The following is a 21,515-nucleotide window of genomic DNA, read 5'->3' as shown; positions in this document are numbered from 1 at the left end:
GGTGGACATTGATTCCCATCCTGATTTATACATGTGAAGAACTGAGGCTCAAAGAAAAATATCTTAAATTTTAAAATGTAATCAAAAGATGGTCTTTGGCCAAAGGCCTTATAGTCAGTCCCCAAACAGCTAAAGCACTCAGGACATAAAAATGCTAGTATAGAAAAGGTGAAATAGGAAGTGTGAGATTAGTGGCTTCCGATGTATTGATATTGGCATGCTATATTCATGAACAACAGGAAATACACTAAAATATCTGGCCATGGGGCTCCATCACACCTCAAGCCAGTGTCTCAAGAATAGCTTTCTTTTGGCAGTCCCTGTGTGTTATGGCCATGGGGAAAACAGGTGATTTCAACAAAGCTCTTTTAAAATTATTCATTATATTTTATCCAAAACTTATTTTAAACTTCCTGCATAAATACTATTATCACTGCATTTATAATCACATAGCATTACATTTATCACAATAATTCATTTTTATGTTGTTGAATCTTCCACTGTCTCATCTCTTTTCCTGTTTTCTCTGGCTCAGACCAAATTTTTTTCTCATTTGTCTCATTTCTAAAGAAATAAAGTATTTCTCTCTGTGGCCTTAAGGTCAACTCTTGACTTTAGATGGAAACTTTGCTGTTCTCCTGGTCACCTGAATTCTTACACAAATACATCCATTGAACTTAATCTGTAAACATTTCTTAGAATAATTTTTGTCTGCTTTTGCTTTTTTATTGTTTTTTACTTATAATCCACAACTTATTTATACAGTCAATTTGATTGTTCCCATTTTATGATTGAAGAAAGTGAATCATAGAAAGCTTATATGATTTACTTCAAATACAAGCCAAAGTCAGAGTTCAAATTATTCTTTACTCTCCACTTGTACCTACTTCATTACAAGAAATCTCCAAGTTACAAAACAAGTTGTGCTCCAAAAATCATTCGTAAGTCAGTTATTTGGCACTTGAACTGCATTTTACCACACTGGGGAAAAAATGTTATAAATGGTGATTAGGTCCCTTGGCTGGCCGGCAAAAATCTATTTAACTCTTATGTAACTACAATATGATGCATTTGCAATAAAAATAAGAGAGAATGATAGTTGTAATTCTTGTTACAAAGAAAAAGAAAAATTATTTTTCCTGACGAAAAGCAGATTTAATTAGATAGGGAAACAGATGAAGTTGCGGAGAGTCTACAGAGGATTTCAGAGTACTTTGATGAGTGCCCCAGGTTGATGGCATTCTGTCTTAAGCCCAGTTTCACTTGAAAACTTTGAGGATTTTTGTCAGATACTTCTCACTAGCGTAACCCACCTGACAGCTGTGATTATAGTCAATAGGGCTGATTGAATTAAATACCAAAAATAGACCCTCTGAAATGATATTAACCAACCTAGGATGGTCAGAACAAATCGACAAACTAGAAAAAGTCTTCCTTCTATCCTGATGGAAGGGCCAAGAGGAGGTCTTGATTCTCCCATTCAGCCTGGAAGATTGCGTCAGCTCCGGTAGCTTGGCTGAGGTCTGAAGAGAAGGCTTGGGAACATGAGTCATGGGTAGAGGCAAGAGAAAGCTTATGCCCTCTGTGATTTCTGTGGAGTATTTGTACAATGAGAGTTTCTAATTCCGAGAAATGACAATTTATCTCATCAAGCAATTGCTTCTTACATTTTCTAGACTATCTTTCCCTTAACCATACAAATAAACATCTTAAATTTCAATTAACTTTTTAAAAACTCTAGTGCCTTTTTAGATGGCCTTTGATTAATACGTTTTATTGTTTTCAGAACATTTGCATACAGCTTTTTCTTTTGTTAACAACAAAAGGGGGGATATATCCTTCAGTAAAAAGAAGCTTAAGGGAGCAGATCTTGCTGAGATGGCACGTTAAGAAAGTGATGGAAAAAAGATTAGAGTTTGTGCCTCCTGGGTCACTTTAGGGCTCTTACCAGTTTATCTACCTTATCTTCCCACTAGTTGGATAATACTTTTAACTACCAATGCTTTGTGTTGGGGATATCATTTGAGTGTTTTATAGGAGGTGTTTATACCTAGGAGTGATTCACTGAAGAAGAGAGCAACTGTGTTGACTACAGTTCAAAATCCTTCTCAGGGACTTCCCTGGCAGTCCAGTGGTTAAGACTTCGTGCTTCCACTGCAGGGGCCGTGGATTCAATTCCTGGTCGGGGAACTAAGATTCCGCATGCCATGTGGGTTGGCCAAAAAAAAAAAATCCTTCTCAATGATCATTATAAAAGGAAGTCGGGATTGGCAGACTACTTTCCAAAGTGACGGTAAGGCTGATGAAAGAAGTAGCATCTGCTTGATTTACATTATATGTTTTGATATTTATAAATGCTTTGTCTTTTCCACTAAAATAATTTATGGAGAAATTTTTTAATGTCTACATTAATTCTTCCATTTCTTACAGCGTTGATGTTTATATAGCTGAATGTGTGTGTGTGTGTGTGTGTGTGTGTGTGTTTGAGTGTTTGATGAGCTCTATCTGAAAGGAAAATAAGTCAATAATGCTAAATTTGCATCCTAGTACAGTGAGTATCTTCTGGGTATTAGTGTTCACATTGAAACGTTATGCGTCGTTCTGGCATTCCCTGTTCAGAAATACCCCTGTTGAGCAGTTTATAAATTGGGTGAAAATATGCAAAGGAATCTTCCTCATGGGTGACCCAGGTTTGTCATACCGTGTACTCAGACTGAAAAGAGACGATTTCTTCTAGTACCTGTGTGTCTGACAGAGGTGGGGAGAGACTGGAGAGAGATTTCTCCAGAAGCTGTTTTGTCCACTCAGAAAAATGCCATGCCAGAAGGGTTAGTGAGCCAAACAATGGTTTTCTTTTTTTTCTTGTTGGCTTTCATGTGTAGGTTAAATAGACCACTAGCATTTGATGACCTATTTTTCTTACTGCACATTTCCACATTTTGTGTGTATGTTGGTCAGAGGGTGATAAGTGGGCAAGGGGAGAGGAAGAAGGCTGTCTGTTTTTGCCTTTGTTTGTTGACTGGACAGAAAAATATTACTGGTAATTTGAACACTAATTTTTCCTTTACACTGAAGGCCTGGACCCTTTGGTGGAGGGGAAAAACTTAATAACAAAAATCTCACCTGAAGCAAATCCCAGCCATAGTATTCCTTTTCTTATGTGCAAGCCTTGCTACCTATAGGACATAGCATAGAAACAAATTATTAAGTTCATGGCAACTTATGTGGCATGTTTTATTATTGTTTTAGCATTACATTCATTGGTTTAGGGGATAAAACTTTTGCATCTGATATCTTGGTTGCCACAGTTCTTAGCTTAGCTAATTCGTTTTTATTTTCCTTTGTTTATTCTTATTCTAGGACCTGAGTGACTTAGGGGAAAAATCATATTTTCTTGACATTTTTCAAAGACATAAGGCATTCTTAAGATTATTCACATTACTGAACCTACACAACTAATTGCTTCAGAGTAGCCCTTCATTTTGCCCATTATTCCTATATCAGAACACCCCAAGCATGATATTACTGAAAAGCTAAAGAATGATATTGGTATCTTCTGTCTCTTCTACCCCCTTCCCACCCCCATCCTAAAATGTTCTAATTCTTAACTGATACTTGCACATCTAGGATGAGGAGAGAAGACAGGCACTGAAAATAGAGATGGGGCAGGGAGGAAGTGGTCAGTGGGATAGGAGAGGGTTCTCAAGGTGCATGGTGTAGCTGGGAGGAAAGAAGAGGAGGCCTAACCCATGGCTGGTTCTGTTGCAGGTGCGCTGGGCTTCCCCCAGTGCTTTCACAGCTCCTGCAAGAACCCTTGTTTTCAAAGAGCTGTTTTAAAATAGTTTTCCTATCTTTTTTACATAATTGCCTGCCTGACTGTAACTGGATGATTTTATATCATTTTCTTTCTTAGGGTCAAGAAATTGGAGCATGGCTATGAACAACGGAAGCAACGATTTTGTGGTTCTGAGCAATGGCGGCATCGCGACCAGTGCTACCAGCCCTCGTCCCCTCACCCCCTGTGACGGAGACCCTGCAGCCCAGCAACTCACCCCCAAAGAAGCGCCCAGAACAAAAGTGAGTCCAAATGGATGCCTGCAAGCTAATGGCACAGTTAAATCATCCTTTCTGCCTTTAGACAACCAAAGAATGCCTCAGATGTTATCCCAGTGCTGCCATCCTTGCCCATACCATCACCCTTTGACTACCCATGACAGTCACCAGGAGTGCCATCCCGAGGCTGGCCCTGCAGCACCTCCTGCTTTGGCCTCGTGTTGCATGCAGCCACACTCAGAGTATTCTGCATCTCTCTGTCCAAACCATTCACCTGTTTATCAGACAACGTGCTGTCTTCAGCCCTCTCCATCCTTCTGCCTGCATCATCCGTGGCCTGACCATTTTCAGCATCAGCCTGTGCCGCAGCATATAGCCAACATAAGGTGAGTGGTCCAGAAGTTTTTCTGAACTTTCTCATTCAACTAATTCCACATGAATGTGGTTGTTTGTGTTGATTTCTCCAAAAGGAGGAGAGAAAAATGTATCAGGGAAAGGAAACCAGTAAAAGTGCATATTTCAGGAATTCCCTGGCAGTCTAGCATTTAGGACTCCACACTTTCACTGCCGAGGGCCTAGGTTCAATCCCTGATCGGGGAACTAGGATCCCAAAAGCCACGTGGCGTGGCCAAAAAAAACCAAAAACCAAAACAAAACAAAATGCATATTTTGTGGACTGTGTGAAGCCTACTAAAATGCAAATGAAGTAATATTATATCTGTTTTATCCATTAACTTCTTAGTCAATTAAACCCTTCCTTCCGTTTTCTCCTTCTGTGAGCTGGTTAGATGTCCGTGCTAGGCCTTGAATTATGAAGTTCAGTAAAAGGTTTTATTGTTAGTAATTTCTATTATTAAACATGGGGGATAGATATATTTGTGATGAGGCTGCCTAAACAGGAGTCTTGTATTTGCTATTATTGATAGTGATCAACATTTACAAAAAAGAAGTACAAAACCAGCTGCTTCCTTATGGGCGTACTCACAATTTCTATTCATGTGGTTTGGGTGACTGTGTAATATGTTGAGATCGTATGAAGGCAACAATTCCTTTTAGCAGATGAAACCTATAAATCTGTAGCATAGGACTTAAAAAAATATTTTTTGTAAAACGTTTTCAGATCTGGTAGATAGAAAAGTACTAGAAAAATCTCTATCATTGCCAGTTCTCCTTCCCATTTCAGGCCATAGTTTCTCTGATATGTGCTTTCCAGCTATTTTTTTCCGTGGGTAAGTTAAATCACATGTACTGCAGGTGAGCAATGGTAATATATTTTTAAAAATACTGAGTACTTTATAGAGACCAAGAATTATTTCACATTTTTGGTAATAAAAAGTCTTAAAAGGGCTAGAAGGCAACCTTCTCATTTAAAATTAGGGTATACTTTATGTACAGGGAAATGCACATATCTTAAGTGTAGAGTTTGATCAGTTTTGACAAATGTATACACTAGTATAATGCACACCTCGGTCGGATGTAGAACATTCCTGTCACCCCAGGAAGTTCCTTTATGCCACTTCTTAGTCATTCCTTCTCTCTTCACCAGAAGCACTGTTCTGAGTTCTGTTACCATAAATTATTTTGTTTGCTCTGAAACTTCATATGAATGGAATCATGCAGTAGGTACTCTTTTGTGTCTGGCAATTTTGATTCATAACATTTTTGAGACTGTCTAATTGCTATGTGTATTAGTTTCCCTTTTTATTGCTGAGTAGTAATCCATTGTATGCATATAGCATATTCACTTTTAATTAAAGAGTGAGTACAGACTTCCAGTTCTAAAGTAAATAAGTCATGAGGATGTAATATACAGCATGGTGACCATAGCTAATAATACTGTATCGTATAGCTGAAAGTTGCTAAGAGAGTAGATCATAAAAGTTCTCATCACAAGAAAAAAAAATTTTGTAAATGTGTGTGGTAATGGATGTTAACCAGACTTATTGTGGTGATCATTTTGCAATATATACAAATATCGAATCATTACGTTGTACACCTGAAACTAATATAATGTTATACGGCAATTATGTATCAAGTTTTTAAAAAGCCACATCCAGACAGGAATTAAGTAATAAATACTTTTCACCTTCATCAGATTTTAGATGCTGCTGAGATTATCTGGTTTCACTCTTTTGAAAAGAGAGGAAGAGAAAGATGGGGAAAATGACAAGGGGTGGGGGGTAGGGGGAGTCTTCTCTAGCGTGTTTCTACAGTTTCTGAATACATTTTTCCATATTAGATGTGAGAGTCTTTTAGTTTATAGAACTATAATGAAAACACTCACCAAAGCTATTTCTTAGAAGATTGGTCCTGACAGCATTGTGCTGCATGGCCAGTTTTAGACTCTTTCCACTTTGAATGAAACAGTGTAGGTGGTTAGTTTTGAAATTTTATGGTCATAAATATTGATATTTATTTAATATTTAACCATAAATTATATGGTTGCAGGATGTGAGATGAGATAGAGAGTTCTACATTTTGAAGCTGATCCCTCCTTTAAAAAACTTCACAAAGTAGTAAAACCACAGATAAGTAACCAATTGTTTCAATATGATAGGCATTGTCAGTATTTTCAGGACTTTGGCTTACCATTTCTGAATGACCTAATTTTAAAGGAATGAGAGTCCTATATACATACAACTTTAAATAGAATGGCATTAAAAAACAAACTGATAAAAAGTGCCATATTTGTCCATCAGGAAGAGTTGTAGAGGAAACTGGAATTTTATGTGAGAAATCTTTCATATTAGAATTTTATCTCAAGAATTTGAGCCTTTTGATAAACTGCAACAGACATAGAATCTTTTTAAAGATGCCTGCGAAGGAATGGTATGTGTCCAGTTGTGTATATTACATACTTTATTGTAAAATGTGTGCTTCCAGAAACTCTTCCCTATCTGCTACATTTATGAATTTACATAATCAACAATATTTACTGAATATTTGTATGTGCCAGGCACCAAAGATGTAGTTCTAAATGAGATGAGACTTTATTTTTTCCTTCATAGAGCTATAAGCTAGTAGGAAGGGAGACAGAAAAGCAAACAGGCAGCTACAATATTGTGATAAGAGATACCAAGAAGGGACATACAGGGATGAAAATGAAAAACATTACAAATGGAGAAGAGGTTGTCTTGTAGACAGTGGGAATAGTTTGTATAAAGATGTATAAAGTAGTGTGAGCACAGCTCCAGCATAGCTGGGTATGACTAGGCCCTGAAGGAACAAAGAGTAATAGCAAGGGGAGAGGTATATTGGGACTAAATCCTGAGGGACATTGTGAATCACATTAGGAGATCTCAGGACTGTATCCTGAGGCCAGTGGAGAGGCAGTATAGATTTTTGTGTGTGCACGACTTTTTTATTATGAAAAAATATATAGAACATAAAATTTATCATTTGAACCATTTGTATGTGTACAATTCAGTAGCATTAAGTACATTCACATTGTTGTGCAACCATCACCACCATTCTTTGTTTTTTTTTTTTTTTTAATTATTTATTTATTTGTTTATTTATGGCTGAGTTGGGTCTTCGTTTCTGTGCGAGGGCTTTCTCTAGTTGCGGCAAGTGGGGACCACTCTTCATCGCGGTGCGCGGGCCTCTCACCACCGCGGCCTCTCTTGTTGCGGAGCACAGGCTCCAGACGCGCAGGCTCAGTAATTGTGGCTCACGGGCCGAGTTGTTCCGCGGCATGTGGGATCTTCCCAGACCAGGGCTCGAACCCGTGTCCCCTGCATTGGCAGGCAGATTCTCAACCACTGCGCCACCAGGGAAGCCCCATCACCACCATTCTTTCTCCAGAACATTCTTCATCTTCCCGAACTGAAACTCCATACCCTTTAGACAATAATTTCCCATTCTTCCCTCCCCCAGCCCCTGTCAACCACCGTTCTATTTTCTATCTCCATGAACTTGGCTATTCTAGGTACCTCATATAAGTGGAATCATACAGTATTTGTTCTTTTATGACTGTCTGATTTCACTTAGCATACTGTCTTCAAGGCTCATCCAAGTCATAGCATGTATCAAAATTTTCTTCCTTTGTAAGGCTGAATAATATCCCATTGTATGTATATACCACATTATGTTTATCCATTTATCTGTCGATGGACACTTGGGTTGCTCCACCTTTCAGCTATTGTGAATAATGTTGCTATGAACCTGTGTATACAATATCTGTTTGAGTTCCTGCTTTCACTTCTTTTTGTTATATACCCAGAAGTGCAATTACTGGATCATATGGTAATTCTATGTTTAACTTCTTGAGGAACCACCAGACTGTTTCCACAGCTGCTGTGCACATCCTTGTTCTTTTCTGTTTGTTTGTTTTTTTTTTAATTGTTTTATGATAGCCATCCTAATGGGTGTGGCATTACAGATTTTTGAGCAGAAGAGAAACACTATCAGATTCACATTTTAGAGAGGTCCATAAACTGCATGGTGGAGAGTAGATTGAACTGGAGGAAGACGGTTAGAAGGCTTGTTATAGTAATTCAGGTGAGAGCTGACGGTGACTTGATCCAGGATTTAGAAGTAATTTCAGCTAGAGAGATTTATGAGGTAGAATCTACTAGATCTGGTGAACCATTGGATATGGGGGAGGAAGGGAAGAAGAATCACAACTGATTTTCAGTTTCCTGGCTTGAGCAACTAGATGGGTAGATGGTAATGCTGATCACTAAAATGGAGAGGATAGGAGAAGAACTCCAAGCAAGCAGAGCTTCTGGGGATGGAGGGTGGGGCAGTAACAGTGGAAGAGTGTGATCCTTTGAGCTTTCCTGAAAGAATGAGGATGCTGAGTAATACGTAACAATTACATTGAGGGTAACAATACTGTTGGAGATTATCCTAGGATGAAAACTGCAGCTTTTAGGTTCAGCCCAGCATGTATTTCTTTGCAGAATTGTGCTATGGGCAAGGCACTAAGCCAGGTGCTGTGTCTGTCTTTCCCAAACCAGTAATATACCCACCAAAGCAAATGTGGACATGGATATAGCTACTGTGTAAGGGAGAGCAGGGCAGTTTGGGATAGGTTATGTGGGATGTCCTCGCTGAGAAATTCTGTAAATGAGGATGTCATGTGATACTTTGCTGCCTTTTATTAGTTATTCTACCCAACACTTTTAGGAAACTTAGAATGAAGGTTCTAGAGGCTGATCTCTATCAGGAATGTTAACTCTCTAAATCTATTTTCCTTTTGTGATTTCTTGCCTTTTGCTTTTTTTTTAAGTATTTGTTTATTTATGTATTTATGACTGTGTTGGGTCTTCGTTTCTGTGCGAGGGCTTTCTCTAGTTGTGGCAAGCGGGGGCCACTCTTCGTCACGGTGCGTGGGCTTCTCACTATCGTGGCCTCTCTTGTTGCGGAGCACAGGCTCCAGACGTGCAGGCTCAGTAATTGTGGCTCACGGGCCCAGTTGCTCCACAGCATGTGGGATCTTCCCAGACCAGGGCTCGAACCCGTGTCCCCTGCATTGGCAGGCAGATTCTCAACCACTGCACCACCAGGGAAGCCCTTGCATGTTTCTTTTTAAAAAATTGATAATCTCAAATACTTGATGAAGCGTTATTCAATTAATGTTTAAGATGTATTCATGACTTGATAAAAGTATAGAGTATTTACATCGCTTAAAAAGTATCTTAAAGGTTGATGGCCTTGGAGCAAAATTGTGTACAGATGGAAGATCCTAGGCACTTTCAATTGCTATTGCTCTTTGCACCTACACCACAAATGCGCCCACCTGGTTGGTATTTTGTTTTATTTTTAAAGTTGTTATTTGTTTGTAAAGTACTTAAACCATAGAGAATGTTTTAAAGAGTCAATCAAGTAGAAAATATAATTTTATCCCAGCTCCTTTGCCGCCTCCTTTCTGTCCTTCATATTCCCATTTCTCTTTTCCCCACCTTCTGTACTACAGTAAGTTCTGTTTCATCCCTTCTTGACTCTTTAAGCTGTAATAAATCTATCTAAAAGATTCATTATAATCAACCACTTGTATATGTCTTTTGCTTTTTAAAACCCTCTGTTAAGCTTCTGGTTGATTAAATTAAGATCATTGCAAGGATCACATTTAGGATATTCTCTTTTGATTCCATTTATCACCAAATATTAAGTAGTTCAAATAGATCTCTTTTTTTAAATTTATTTAATTAATTTATTTATTTTTAGCTACATTGGGTCTTTGTTGCTGCATGCGGGCTTTCTCTAGTTGCGGCGAGCAGGGGCTACTCTTCCTTGTGGTGTGCAGGCTTCTCATTGTGGTGGCTTCTCTTGTTGTGGAGCACGGGCTCTAGGCACGCGGGCTTCAGTAGTTGTGGCACGCAGGCTCAGTAGTTGTGACTTGCGGACTCTAGAGCGCAGGCTCAGTAGTTGTGGCGCACGGGCTTAGTTGCTCCGCGGCATGTGGGATCTTCCCAGACCAGGGCTCGAACCCGTGTCCCCTGAATTGGCAGGCAGATTCTTAACCACGGCGCCACCAGGGGAGTCCCCAAATAGATCTCATTTTAAAGCTTCTGGCTTTTTCATTTGTAGATTCCTATCCTTATACCCATCACTCAACTGTTGATTAATGTGACTAAGTGAGAACACTAAGGAATTAAAAATGGCAGAAAGTAGTCTCTCCTTACCATGAGACAGAGCCCATACCCATAAGTCCTCAACCTAGCTGATCATCAGGATCACCAGGGGAGTTAAAGAATAAAATAAGTATGATAATAATAAGGAGAAGTTCCTTTTGCAATAGAAACAATAAAGCACTCAGGAGTTCAGAGGTGAGAAGGATCCCTGGAGGTTAGTAAGGTTAGGGGCAGGCTGAGTGAGAAGAGAGAATTTGAGTGACCCTTGAAAGATGACCAGGACATGATAAAGGGACTGCCTGCAGGACGCAGAACGTAGAAGGTGGGGGGAAGTTGGAAGGGGAAAGCGTACAAAAATAGAAGTCTACTTAAGGAAGTGTAAAGAGAAGAGGATGGCCAGAGTGAAGGGGTCATTTGGATGGTCAGGAGAGACAGCTTTTCCTAATTTTACATCCTGAATACAGTCAAGTTATCTAAAAGGCTGAATGGTAATTCAAGTTATCTAAAAGGCTGATTTGCTCTTTATCCTACAAAGGTCTGGAAAATGCTTCTCAGGAGCCAGTTACGTTCCATGTGTGCTGGTTGAAGCAAAGTTTTGAATGATTCATTTGGAAACCTTCTTACTGCCATATTAAAGTGAAAGGGTAATGGTATTATGACACAATTACTAGGGAGTTCTGCATCCAAAAATAGCATACAAGATTTCTAATCCAAACTGTACTTACATTTTAATTTGGTGTTGCAAAAAATGTTCTTGATTGTAATAAGGGACTCCATAAATGATACTTGGCAATGGCCATAGACTCATTATCATGGTAGGGAACCTGTGATAGTTTTGGGTGCCTGCCAAATGCATTGTTATTTCTCTGAGGGTGATTTTGTAGACATATGGTCACGTTGAATGTTCCCCATGGTACCCTGGAGGAATTAGAGCTATACTGAGTTAAGAAGGCTTGGCACAGGGGGGACCATGGAACTCTAGCATTAGCTCAGCCCCTGAAAGCTTAAATAAACATGGTCCCTGCCTCCCCAGACACTGTGACTATATAATTTTTGTAACCTGTATTTCCTTCCTCCTTGGGTTCTTTACTAGTTTTCCCATTTCACACTCACTTTTCTCAGAGGTTTTCTTTTTGTTTCCCCTTAGGACACTAGTTACTTTCTATGAAGGGAACTCTTTTTCCTAAAAAGTAAGAAATGAGAATTCTTGTATTATGTTAAAAGAGAGAGAATCTACCACTTGAAATCTGGTTCTTCTGTATATGTTGTATCATAACATCCAGGGGTAAATTATAGACCTGAGCATCATTTTCCAAAGGGTCTTACTTTGCTACACCTGGCCTGCAATGCTCCACCCTTCTCCCTTCCCTGAGCCCCGGCAGTTGTGTTATTTTAGTTAGTTAGGAAATTTGAACCAAAAATCACTCTGAACACTTCATCAGCAGTGTAGCGTGAACCTTGGCATTAACACCGATCCCAGAGTCTCTGATTTGCCCAAAACACCAGACTCAACTCAAATGGCTCTTCTAAGATGTTGGAGCAATGAACGGAGAAATTCAAGGTTGCTCACTTACTTAGCAAGAATTTAATGAATACTTAGTAAGTGTTAAGTGCTGGAGACAGAGGTGTAAAACTGCAAGCATGGTCCCCAATTTCAAAGATGTAGAGGTAATGTGGACAGGGTAAGATACTTAGATTTCAGCATGGGCTGACCTCAGATAGATAGCCTTCTTTTATCTACAAATATTGACGGCTGTATTCTCTGGAGCACAAAAGTTAAATATCAGAGCTTTTGCAGGGGCACAAGCCAAAAAGAAGAACCAGACTATGTATCGTTTTCTAAATTCATTTTCTCCGCTTTTCCTCTCTTACCATTGGAAGGTTACTAATAGCTAAATAATCATTTGTCTTTATATACAATTGCCATAAATAGTAACCTGGCCAGGACTGCTTGGCAGGTGTCTTTGGCAGGAAGGAATGGTTAAACTGCTTTCTTTAGACCTGTGATGTTCAGGAGGGTCCAATTAGATTAAAAATTCAGTTCTTCAGTCACGCTAGGCACATTTCAAGTGCTCAGTAGCCAGATGTGACGAGTGGCTACCATATTGGACAGCACAGATACAGAACATTTCCATCACTGCAGAAACTTTTATTGGACAGGACTATCTTTCTTGCCTCTGTTAAAGCAACTGAGATCCCTTTTTAACCTCTGTGGCAGCAAATTGAGCACGTATGATGTAGAGTAACAGCAGTATTTGGCAGTAAATACCCTTTTTGGTCAACATAATTCTAATTAATTGGAGTATGATTGCTTGTATTTTGTTTGAAATATAACACTAAGAAATGACAAAAGATAAAATCCCTTTTCTTCAAAAATCTGAAGGACTAAAGCCCCATATTATAAAAAATCGTAGCCAGTAGGCAATATCCCTCGACATCTTCTAGAAGCCACAGTTACATCTTACAAAAACTTCTGCAGATCAAGCCAAAGGCGAAAGTATCAATTTATTGAATTTTTAGTTGCCTGGGCTTTTTGTTTTTTGTGTTTGTTTTTTATTGAAGTATAGTTGATTTATGGCCTGAGCTTTTTGTAAGTAGATCTAAAGTACAAATGTCAAAACAAATTTTTTCTGAAAGGTAGATAAATAAGTACAGCTAGCCTCTAGAAGTAATTGCTAGTGCTGTATTACAGCTCTCACTTTTCTTTCCTCAATCCTTCCTCCTTTCCTCACTACACAACATGAGGTCGGAAGAGCATGGGCTTTAGACGGGAATCCCTGTGTTTGAATGAATCCTGGCTCTGCCATTGAATAGCTTTGTGATCTTGGGTAAATATTGCATCTCTCTCAGCCTTAATTTCTGTCTCTGTAAAAATGGAATAACAGTGGTTATTTTTTTCACATAGCATAGTGCCTAGAACCAAATTATTAGTCTCCTTTCTCTTCTCCTTCTACATTTGTTCCTTTCATTTTCTTCTCTTAAATTTTTTTGTTGTTGTTGTTCTTTGCTGTGTGCACTTAATTCTGTTAGTATTGTGACAGAAATCAAGCTGTTACTGAATCCTGATTTAAATGAATACACGATGTATTGCTTTTCATTCTTATTTATAAATTGCATACTTTTTACCCCATCGACCTACAGGAAAGAGCAAGTGGGAAAGATGGTCACTAATTTGCCTTCTAGAAGAGGAAAAGGGGGGGTGTTGAGAATAAATGGGCCTCTCCAGCCCCAAAGAGTCAGAGCCTTTATACTTTATATTAATTGTAACATCTGATTATGACAGTTAACTTTAGACGTCTGGTAAGATTTAATCTTGATTTCACTGAAACCAAGGTTTATTTTTACATTCCTTAAAGTAGTCAAAATTAACTTTTTTAAAACAGGATAATGTTTGTAAAATTTAAAATGTTCCAAGCTTGCTTGCCAAAGTAAGTCAGTTTGGCAGTCAGATTGAGTGAAGGCCTATTTTATTAGTAGGACTTCTTTTAGAGACTTCTTTATACTATAAATGAACCAATTTCAGAGTGTGCTATGCCTCATGGAATGCATTGCAGTCTGTAATACATTTCAGACTATGAGCCTTGGTCATCTCTTTCTTTAATAATAAATGTCAGGAAACAATACCCTCTTTATTTCTTGAAATTAATATAACATTTTGGAATGAAACAAATATATTCTTTAATTACCCCCTTTCTATAGTACTCCTACTTGTTTAGCTGGTTCTAGAGAGTGAAGAAAAAAAGAGGAATGGTTCAAATTTTTCTTTTCAGTTAAAAAAATTTTAAAAAGGTAAAATATTTAGCAAACAGTAAAACATAAAAGACATTGTTATAGATCAGTTACATCGCTGATTGTAGGAAAAAAAACCCAATTGTACTACTGCGTCTTCTTTCCAAACTTAAGTGGATTGTTAGGTGTAATTTAAAAGACTTTATAGAACTTCACATTTATAGGAGAATTTTCATTGCTGTACTGTGTTGTGTTCTTTTCAGCAAAATGGATTCTACAAAATCGTGTCTGTTTTTAAAAAAAACACAAACCAGAGAGTCAGCTGCTTGGTATTTTGGAGTTTAGTGCCTGGGGCATCACTGGAACTCAAATATTTGTTGAATGAATGATTATCACTCCCCCTCCCCAATTCTCAGGACATCTTTTTCTACGTGAAAAATTGACAAAGCTTAAATTTTTTAAAAACCTCACAAAGTCAGATTGGTCCCTGCCATGAAGCCATTTATTGTCTAATAGGAGAGAGATGATTGGGGCAAAAATAACCACAGTCTCTGAGAACCAAAATCAGAGTTTAGAGGGGTATGTGAGTCCCAAAGAGGGAGATGGGGTCATAGGATAGCTTAGAGAAAGCGCCATGGGAGATGAAATGGGTCTTTCAAAAACAGACAGGAGACCAACTGCCTGAAATATGGGAGAGGAGGCCGGCAGCACATGGGAGTGGGAGCAAGTGTGAGACAGCCTGGCGGGCAGTGTCCTTTGTCTGGAGAAGAGCTCAGAGGAGGCGGCCCAGGGCATTGTGCCTACTGGATTCATCTCATTCGACCTTTGGAGAACAATATGCTATAGTTAGTCAAAGAAGACTGCTCCCCCAAAACAGTGGATTCCAAATGTTGTGGAATCATCATAAAAAGCGCTTATTAAGTATCTAAGTACTTTATATGCAGTAATTACATAGTTCTAATACCTTTGATTCATTGATATTTCCCTAGGCTTGTTTGTTGAACCATTTCTTTTGTACTGCTTTTTGTGTATCTCCAGGGCCTACCAAGGTGCCTGGCATTTAGTAAACACTCAGAAATTGTTGAATGACATGAATAAATAATTGAACATCAGTCAAGTCCTTTTTATGCAGAACTCAATTTTGTGATGTCTTGATAGTGAAAATCAGGCACACTGGTCTCCTGGAGTAAGATATTTCCCAAACAGTGGGAGAAGGTTTAAAAGGCTTTGTTCCCTTAACCCTGTTTTATTAATTGTTGTTTGAGTCTGTTTGAGGGGTAGCTCCTCCTGTCCTTTAAATCACCCCCCCCCAATGCCTTGGTTTCTAACTTTAAAAAAAAATTACAGCCTCATTCATGAAGACGTAAGAAAGGAAAGGTAAAGACCCTGTTCACTCCCACAGCTCCTAAGCTACTTTCATAAATGATTCTGGAGCCCTTTTGAGGAAGACAGGGAGGGGCCAGGAGACTCTGTGCACTGGGGAGAGTCAGCCCAGAATAACCTTTCTGTTTGCTCAGCTCTGGCCACCTCCAGGATATTTGCAAATCTAGTATAAGAGACTTTATAAGCAGTCAGCAGATTATAGAACTGGTGGACGAAACATAAATTCCTAAATAAGAGTTGGGGTTTTTCTTTGTCCATATGTATTTTATGACTTGGAATAAAACGAGAGGGTCTAGGGCCAGATTTGATGCCATATTCTATGTGAATTTGCTGAGTTGTTGGTTTAGGTAAATTAATTACTTCTCCCCATTTGAATGGTACAGGGAGGGCTCTGATAGTTATCAAATAGCTTGAGATTCAAGCATGATGATTTCTACAGGAATATGAGCAGTTTACTCTTTCTAAACACTATTTTGTGTGTCTAGTAAGAAACAAGGATGGACAGCTAATACATTCATTCCTTCAGACCCTCTTTGTGCATCTGTGGTCACTTGGGCCTGCCCGCCTCCCCCTTCCTAAAACACTGCTTTCATTATGTCACTCCTCTGCTCAGAAATCTTCCATAGTTTCCCCAGACTCCTTGACCTGACAGTGAAGGTCCCTTTAAAGGGATTGGAGTGTTTTGTGGGGGAAGGAAAGGTAGTTCAGGGAGGAGGAATCTTCTAGCCCTGGTGAGGAACGAGGTGACAGATATCAGGGAATAAGATTACTGTATCAGACTTTTTCCCCCTACACTTTAGAAGTTTACACAGAAATCTGATTAATGATTGTATCTTCGTTTCCACTTATATATATAATCGAGAACTAGACTCAGATTATTTTTTTGGTCCTGGCCAACACTAAATATTCTGAGTCTTTGTTTTCTACGTATTATTCTGAAACTTTGTTTTTTAGCTGTCAGCCATTGACCTACCTTATTGGCTACCAGAAACTAAAACTACTTCATTGTAAAGCAATCGCCAGGAGAGATTTATTTAAATGTATTATTTGATTGTTAAAAGGTCTCAATCTAATGCAGAATTAAACCCTACGTTGAGCTCCAAATTGTATTAATTTTTTTTAACCTCCTTACCCCTGACCTCCATCTCCCAAAGCTTAAAATTCTAAGGGAGCAGCATTAGTTATCTGGTGAGTATTTTGGCTTGCGGATTTTAAACTTCATTCCAGCATTCCAGCCTCTTAAGTTAGTTAAGTTTCATAAGATTTTTCTGGCTTTCTTATGAGCTTTTCTTGGATCTCCCATTAGTGATGATTATTCACATCTTATTAAGAAAAGTATATATTACACTCTCATTTAGCATGTTTTGTGTGGGGCTCACAGCAACAGTCTGGCATGGGAAGGTTTGAGTTTAAGGGCAAGTGCTTTATAATTTAGTATAACTTTAAAACGTAACACATGGGGCTGTTTGGCTTATAACCTCCAGCTTAACTATGCAAATTTAACTCCATGGGCTGAGGAAGAATGGTTTCTTTCAAGCAAAGCTACTTTTCAGTCATTTAAAAATATTTTTAATTAACCAGTTGTCCTTTTCAGAATGCTAATTGCTTTAAACTGTTTCTTTAAAAAAAAAAGAAAAAGTCATTCTTAGATTCCTCTTTTGGGGTGTGCATTGCACAGGACCAGACCATGTGAAATTCTGACCTCCGGTATGGCCCCTCCCTCCTCCCCCTTATAAGTGGCAGAGGCAAAATGTATTTGAAAATGAATTTCCCATGCCTTGCTTCCCTCACCTTTCAGTGAACAGCAGAATAGCTGCCCTTTGACTACTGATCTGCTAGGCCTGGAACTCTATCTTCTTAAGAAGAAATAATTATTTAATTATATAAGAGGAAATTACATCCCTCCCTGTTCTCACCCAGTTTTGTATAACACAGTTCTTTACTTGTTTACTGCAATAACTAGGGGAAAAAATAACATAATTTCTTGCTTGCTTCTTAGGGCCAGGCTCTACTAATAAGAGAATAATTTCTTATTAACTTAAATTGGAACTCAAGCTGTTACATGAAAGCCTGATTTGTTCCAGCTTTACGGAGTTTTGAGTCTGAGTGGGACAGACAGGGAATATTGTACATTATGCACAAAGCATATTTTTCTTATGGAACATCACACAGAAATGCCTTCGTGGGTTACCAGGCTCTGTCACTAATTGATGTAACGCTTAGTAGATCCGATGAGTGTGCAGTTTTGCCTTTCAGCATTCCCATTGGATAGATGTCCTTAAATGTCAGGTATTTTTCTTTTGCCAGCAAGTTTGGTGAAATTGGCGTGGGGATTTATAAATATGTGAAAAATGCACATTTTTATCATTCTTCACAGCAGTCTTTTATCACATCTCTGCAGTATTAATGTCTCCAGGGGGAAAATTGTAAATTATATAACAGTTAAATTGGAGATGTGTTTTTCTTAGCTAATCAGTAGCCACTGGTTGCTTAAGCAATGAAGTAGACAAAAGTGAAAGACAGCAAAGGAAATTCAGCAGTAGGATTGCCCATAATCCATGGACATTTCAGCAGTTTTCTGCCTTAGACTGGAATATGCCTGTCAGTTATAAAGAGAACTTAGACTGGAATATTCCTGTCAGTTATAAAGAGAACAAATTTTTATATTTAATGTGTAGACATTAATTATTGAAGGTAGGAATGGTCATAATCAGGGGTCTAGATATATCTTGAGAGGTAAATTCAACATGGGTTTAAATATGATTTTAGTATCACATAGTTTAGAAATTAAGTATTTTATTTTTCTTTAGTTAAAAGAACTAATCTCAGATAGTCTGTTTAAAAGTCATGATTTAAAAGAAAAACAGTTCATCACTGTGAATTAAGTCTATAAAATTTAAACTTAGAGTACACTTAAATGGAACATTATACGTGTTTCATCAAGATTTCAAAATGGGAAGAGATGAAGAACATTTTGAAGAGGTATATCTCCTCTTCTTGCCTACAGATATAGGCTTTGCATGGAAATATAATCACCTATAAAGCATTTCTATGTTAATAATGTACTTGACTATATCTGGTCATGTAAGCAATTAAGAATATTTAGTTCTCCATCAACATTGCAATTTAGATCATATTTAAATTATTTCTTATTCTGCTATCACATGAGTATCTCTTTTGTGTAATTTTTTTTTCTTTTGTGTAATTTTATAACAAAATAACCTTTCTAAGAATTTTAATAGTAAGTTTTATCATTATTACAAATATTCTAAAATATTCCAAAATAATGAATGATAGTCTCTGAGTATAAAGAATTTTTCTAACTTGTGAAGTAGAACTTGGTCATGCATACATACAAATACCTGTATTTGGTGAAGAAAATGGACTTTAATGGCATAAGGTCTCAAGTTTATAATAAGAGTATTAATGATTTCATTGAACCCTTACTATATACCGGACATTGTACTATGTTTTACATGCACTCTCTGATTTAACCCTGAAAACAGCCCAAGGAATTCAGAGCTATTACTATCATTTCCATTTTATACATGAAGAAACTATGGTTTGGAAAAATTAAATAGTGTTTAAAAGATTAATTAAATGGCTAATAATAAGCAGTAGAGCCTGGAATTGAGTCCTGGTCTGTCTGATTGTGAAGCCTTTCCTCTTAGTCACATTTCTGTGCTGCTCAAACGTAAGAGAATGAAATTTTTTTTTTTTTTTTTGCTAAATTTTTTTAGTTTTAGTAGTAGTTCAAGAAACAATTACTGAGTGCTAGCTATGTAGTAAGCACTTGTGCAGATTCATTCTTGAAAGCGCAGAGCTGAGATCCCACTGATCACAGATCACACTCATCACAGATCACACAAATAATCATGAGAAGCACAGATAACTTGCCCCAGGCTGCCCAAGTCCTTTTTAGATCACGGAAAGGGTATATTCACAGCACTTCCTTGCACAGATCCCAAGGAAGAATCCTGCCTGATTTCTCCCATCTGTTTGTACCATGTCCCTAGTGTACTTAAACACTAGTGGGGGGACACACACAGTAGGTTCTTGGACATGCTAGTAGTAAGAAATAGATTTTCCACATTTTAGATGTAACATTTCCTTTGTGTCTAAACTGAATTCTCTATCTAAATGTCACACTCCATGCTGTCATATTCAGGGTTTTGGGTGCCTTTGCTCCAGCTCCAAGACCAAACAGTGCTCGCTGTAAGAAGACGGAAACTGTAGACCTTTCTTATTATGACTTCATGCAGTCTGGCATAGCTCAGTCCTCACTGCTAACTACTAAATGTACTTCCTCCAGCAGCTTTTTCCACGTACACCTCTGTCTCTAGTTTACTCAAAGCACAGTTTACTCTCTCAACCCCTGAACCACGGGCAGCATCACCTACTACTATATTATGAAAACAACTGAAACTTTGGTGGAATGTAGCATAGAGGTTAAGAGGGTGGGCTCTGCAGTAGATTGCCTGGGTTTGAATCCTGCCTCTAACACTAACTGTGTGAGCTTGGGCAGCTTATTTAACCTCTCTGTGCTTCAGTTCCTTATCTATAAAACCTATATCTACCGCATAGGATTGTTTTAAGAATTAAAAAATAGTTTAATATACGTCAAGTGTTTAGGACAGTGTTTGGCACATAGTGAAGTTCTGTAAATGTTGACTATTATTATTTTTAATATATCAGTACATTTAATGCTTTTACTTTGTATGACCTCTTTCATTTTTAATGCCTTGCAGTCTGACTTTTACCATCACTCCTTTCCTGGCGATACTGGGGTCAGTGACCTCTTTGAGAAACTCATCTCATTTCTTCTCCTCCTTAGTTCGATAGCATGTAATCCCCGTTTACCATCCCTGCATAAGCTGCCTTCTTTTTTGCATTTCATGACTCTATGCTTTTCATCACCCTATGCCTTTCCTTCTTACCCTATATGCTGTGACCATTTCTGACCTCTCTCACTGTTGATGGGGCCTCCTTTTCCACCCTTCCCACGTCTGTCATTTCCATAATACCTTGCTTATTGTTTTTTTCTTACCCCTTCTCACCTGTTAAAAATTTCAGACCCCCATTTCCTGTCTGTAGTTCTCATGGTGATGGAATCCCTATAATTCACAATAGGCTGTAGGACATCTTTATTTAAATATCCGGCCAAACAAAGCATCAGAGGAAGAACACTTTGTAATCCTTCAACTGAAGCACTTGCACCCTAAGTTAGCATAGCCACGTACTGTAAGTAGATATTGTTGACTCAGGAAAGATCTTGAACTTTGGAAGAAACTAAAATTTAAGGAAGCAGAACAATATGGATTTTAAAAAATAATCTATTCAAAAATAACATAATGACAGGGGCTTCCCTGGTGGCGCAGTGGTTAAGAATCCGCCTGCCAATGCAGGGGACACGGGTTCGAGCGCTGGTCCGGGAAGATCCCACATGCCGTGGAGCAACTCAGCCCATGCGCCACAACTACTGAGCCTGCACTCTAGAACCCACAAGCCACAACTACTGCGCCCGCGTGCCACAACTACTGAAGCGCGTGCGCTTAGAGCCCGTGCTCCCCAACAAGAGAAGCCACCGTAATGAGAAGCCTGTGCGCTCGCCGCACCTAGAGAAAGCCCGTGAGCAGCAGCGAAGACCCAACACAGCCAAAAATAAATAGATAAAAAAAAATAATTTAAATAAATAAAGTTAAAAAAAAATAAAAAATAAATTAAAATAACATAATGACAGACAACAATACCAGGACTAGTTTTACTGTAGAT

At 38.4% G+C, this 21,515-nt stretch overlaps 1 protein-coding gene across 5 annotated transcripts in view; it reads left to right on the top strand.

Annotated features, from left to right (window-relative positions):
- Positions 1-21,515, top strand: part of DISP1 (dispatched RND transporter family member 1) — a 209,314-nt gene that overhangs the window by 152,666 nt on the left and 35,133 nt on the right. For 3 of the 5 annotated variants that reach the window (XM_036849373.1, XM_036849365.1, XM_036849380.1), the window contains exon 2: positions 3,914-4,439. In XM_036849373.1, coding sequence (XP_036705268.1) covers positions 3,931-4,439 — 509 coding nt within the window. In that variant the 5' untranslated portion in view covers positions 3,914-3,930. Of the gene's footprint in view, positions 1-2,214; positions 2,294-3,913; positions 4,440-13,376; positions 13,460-21,515 lie in introns of those variants that run through there. The other 2 variants (XM_036849356.1, XM_036849391.1) reach the window with 2 other exon arrangements.

Source organism: Balaenoptera musculus, chromosome 1, assembly GCF_009873245.2.
Source record: "Balaenoptera musculus isolate JJ_BM4_2016_0621 chromosome 1, mBalMus1.pri.v3, whole genome shotgun sequence".
Lineage (NCBI taxonomy): Eukaryota > Metazoa > Chordata > Mammalia > Artiodactyla > Balaenopteridae > Balaenoptera > Balaenoptera musculus.
The sequence above is the reverse complement of the archived record's forward strand: the minus strand, read 5'-3'. Positions and strand labels throughout refer to the sequence as shown.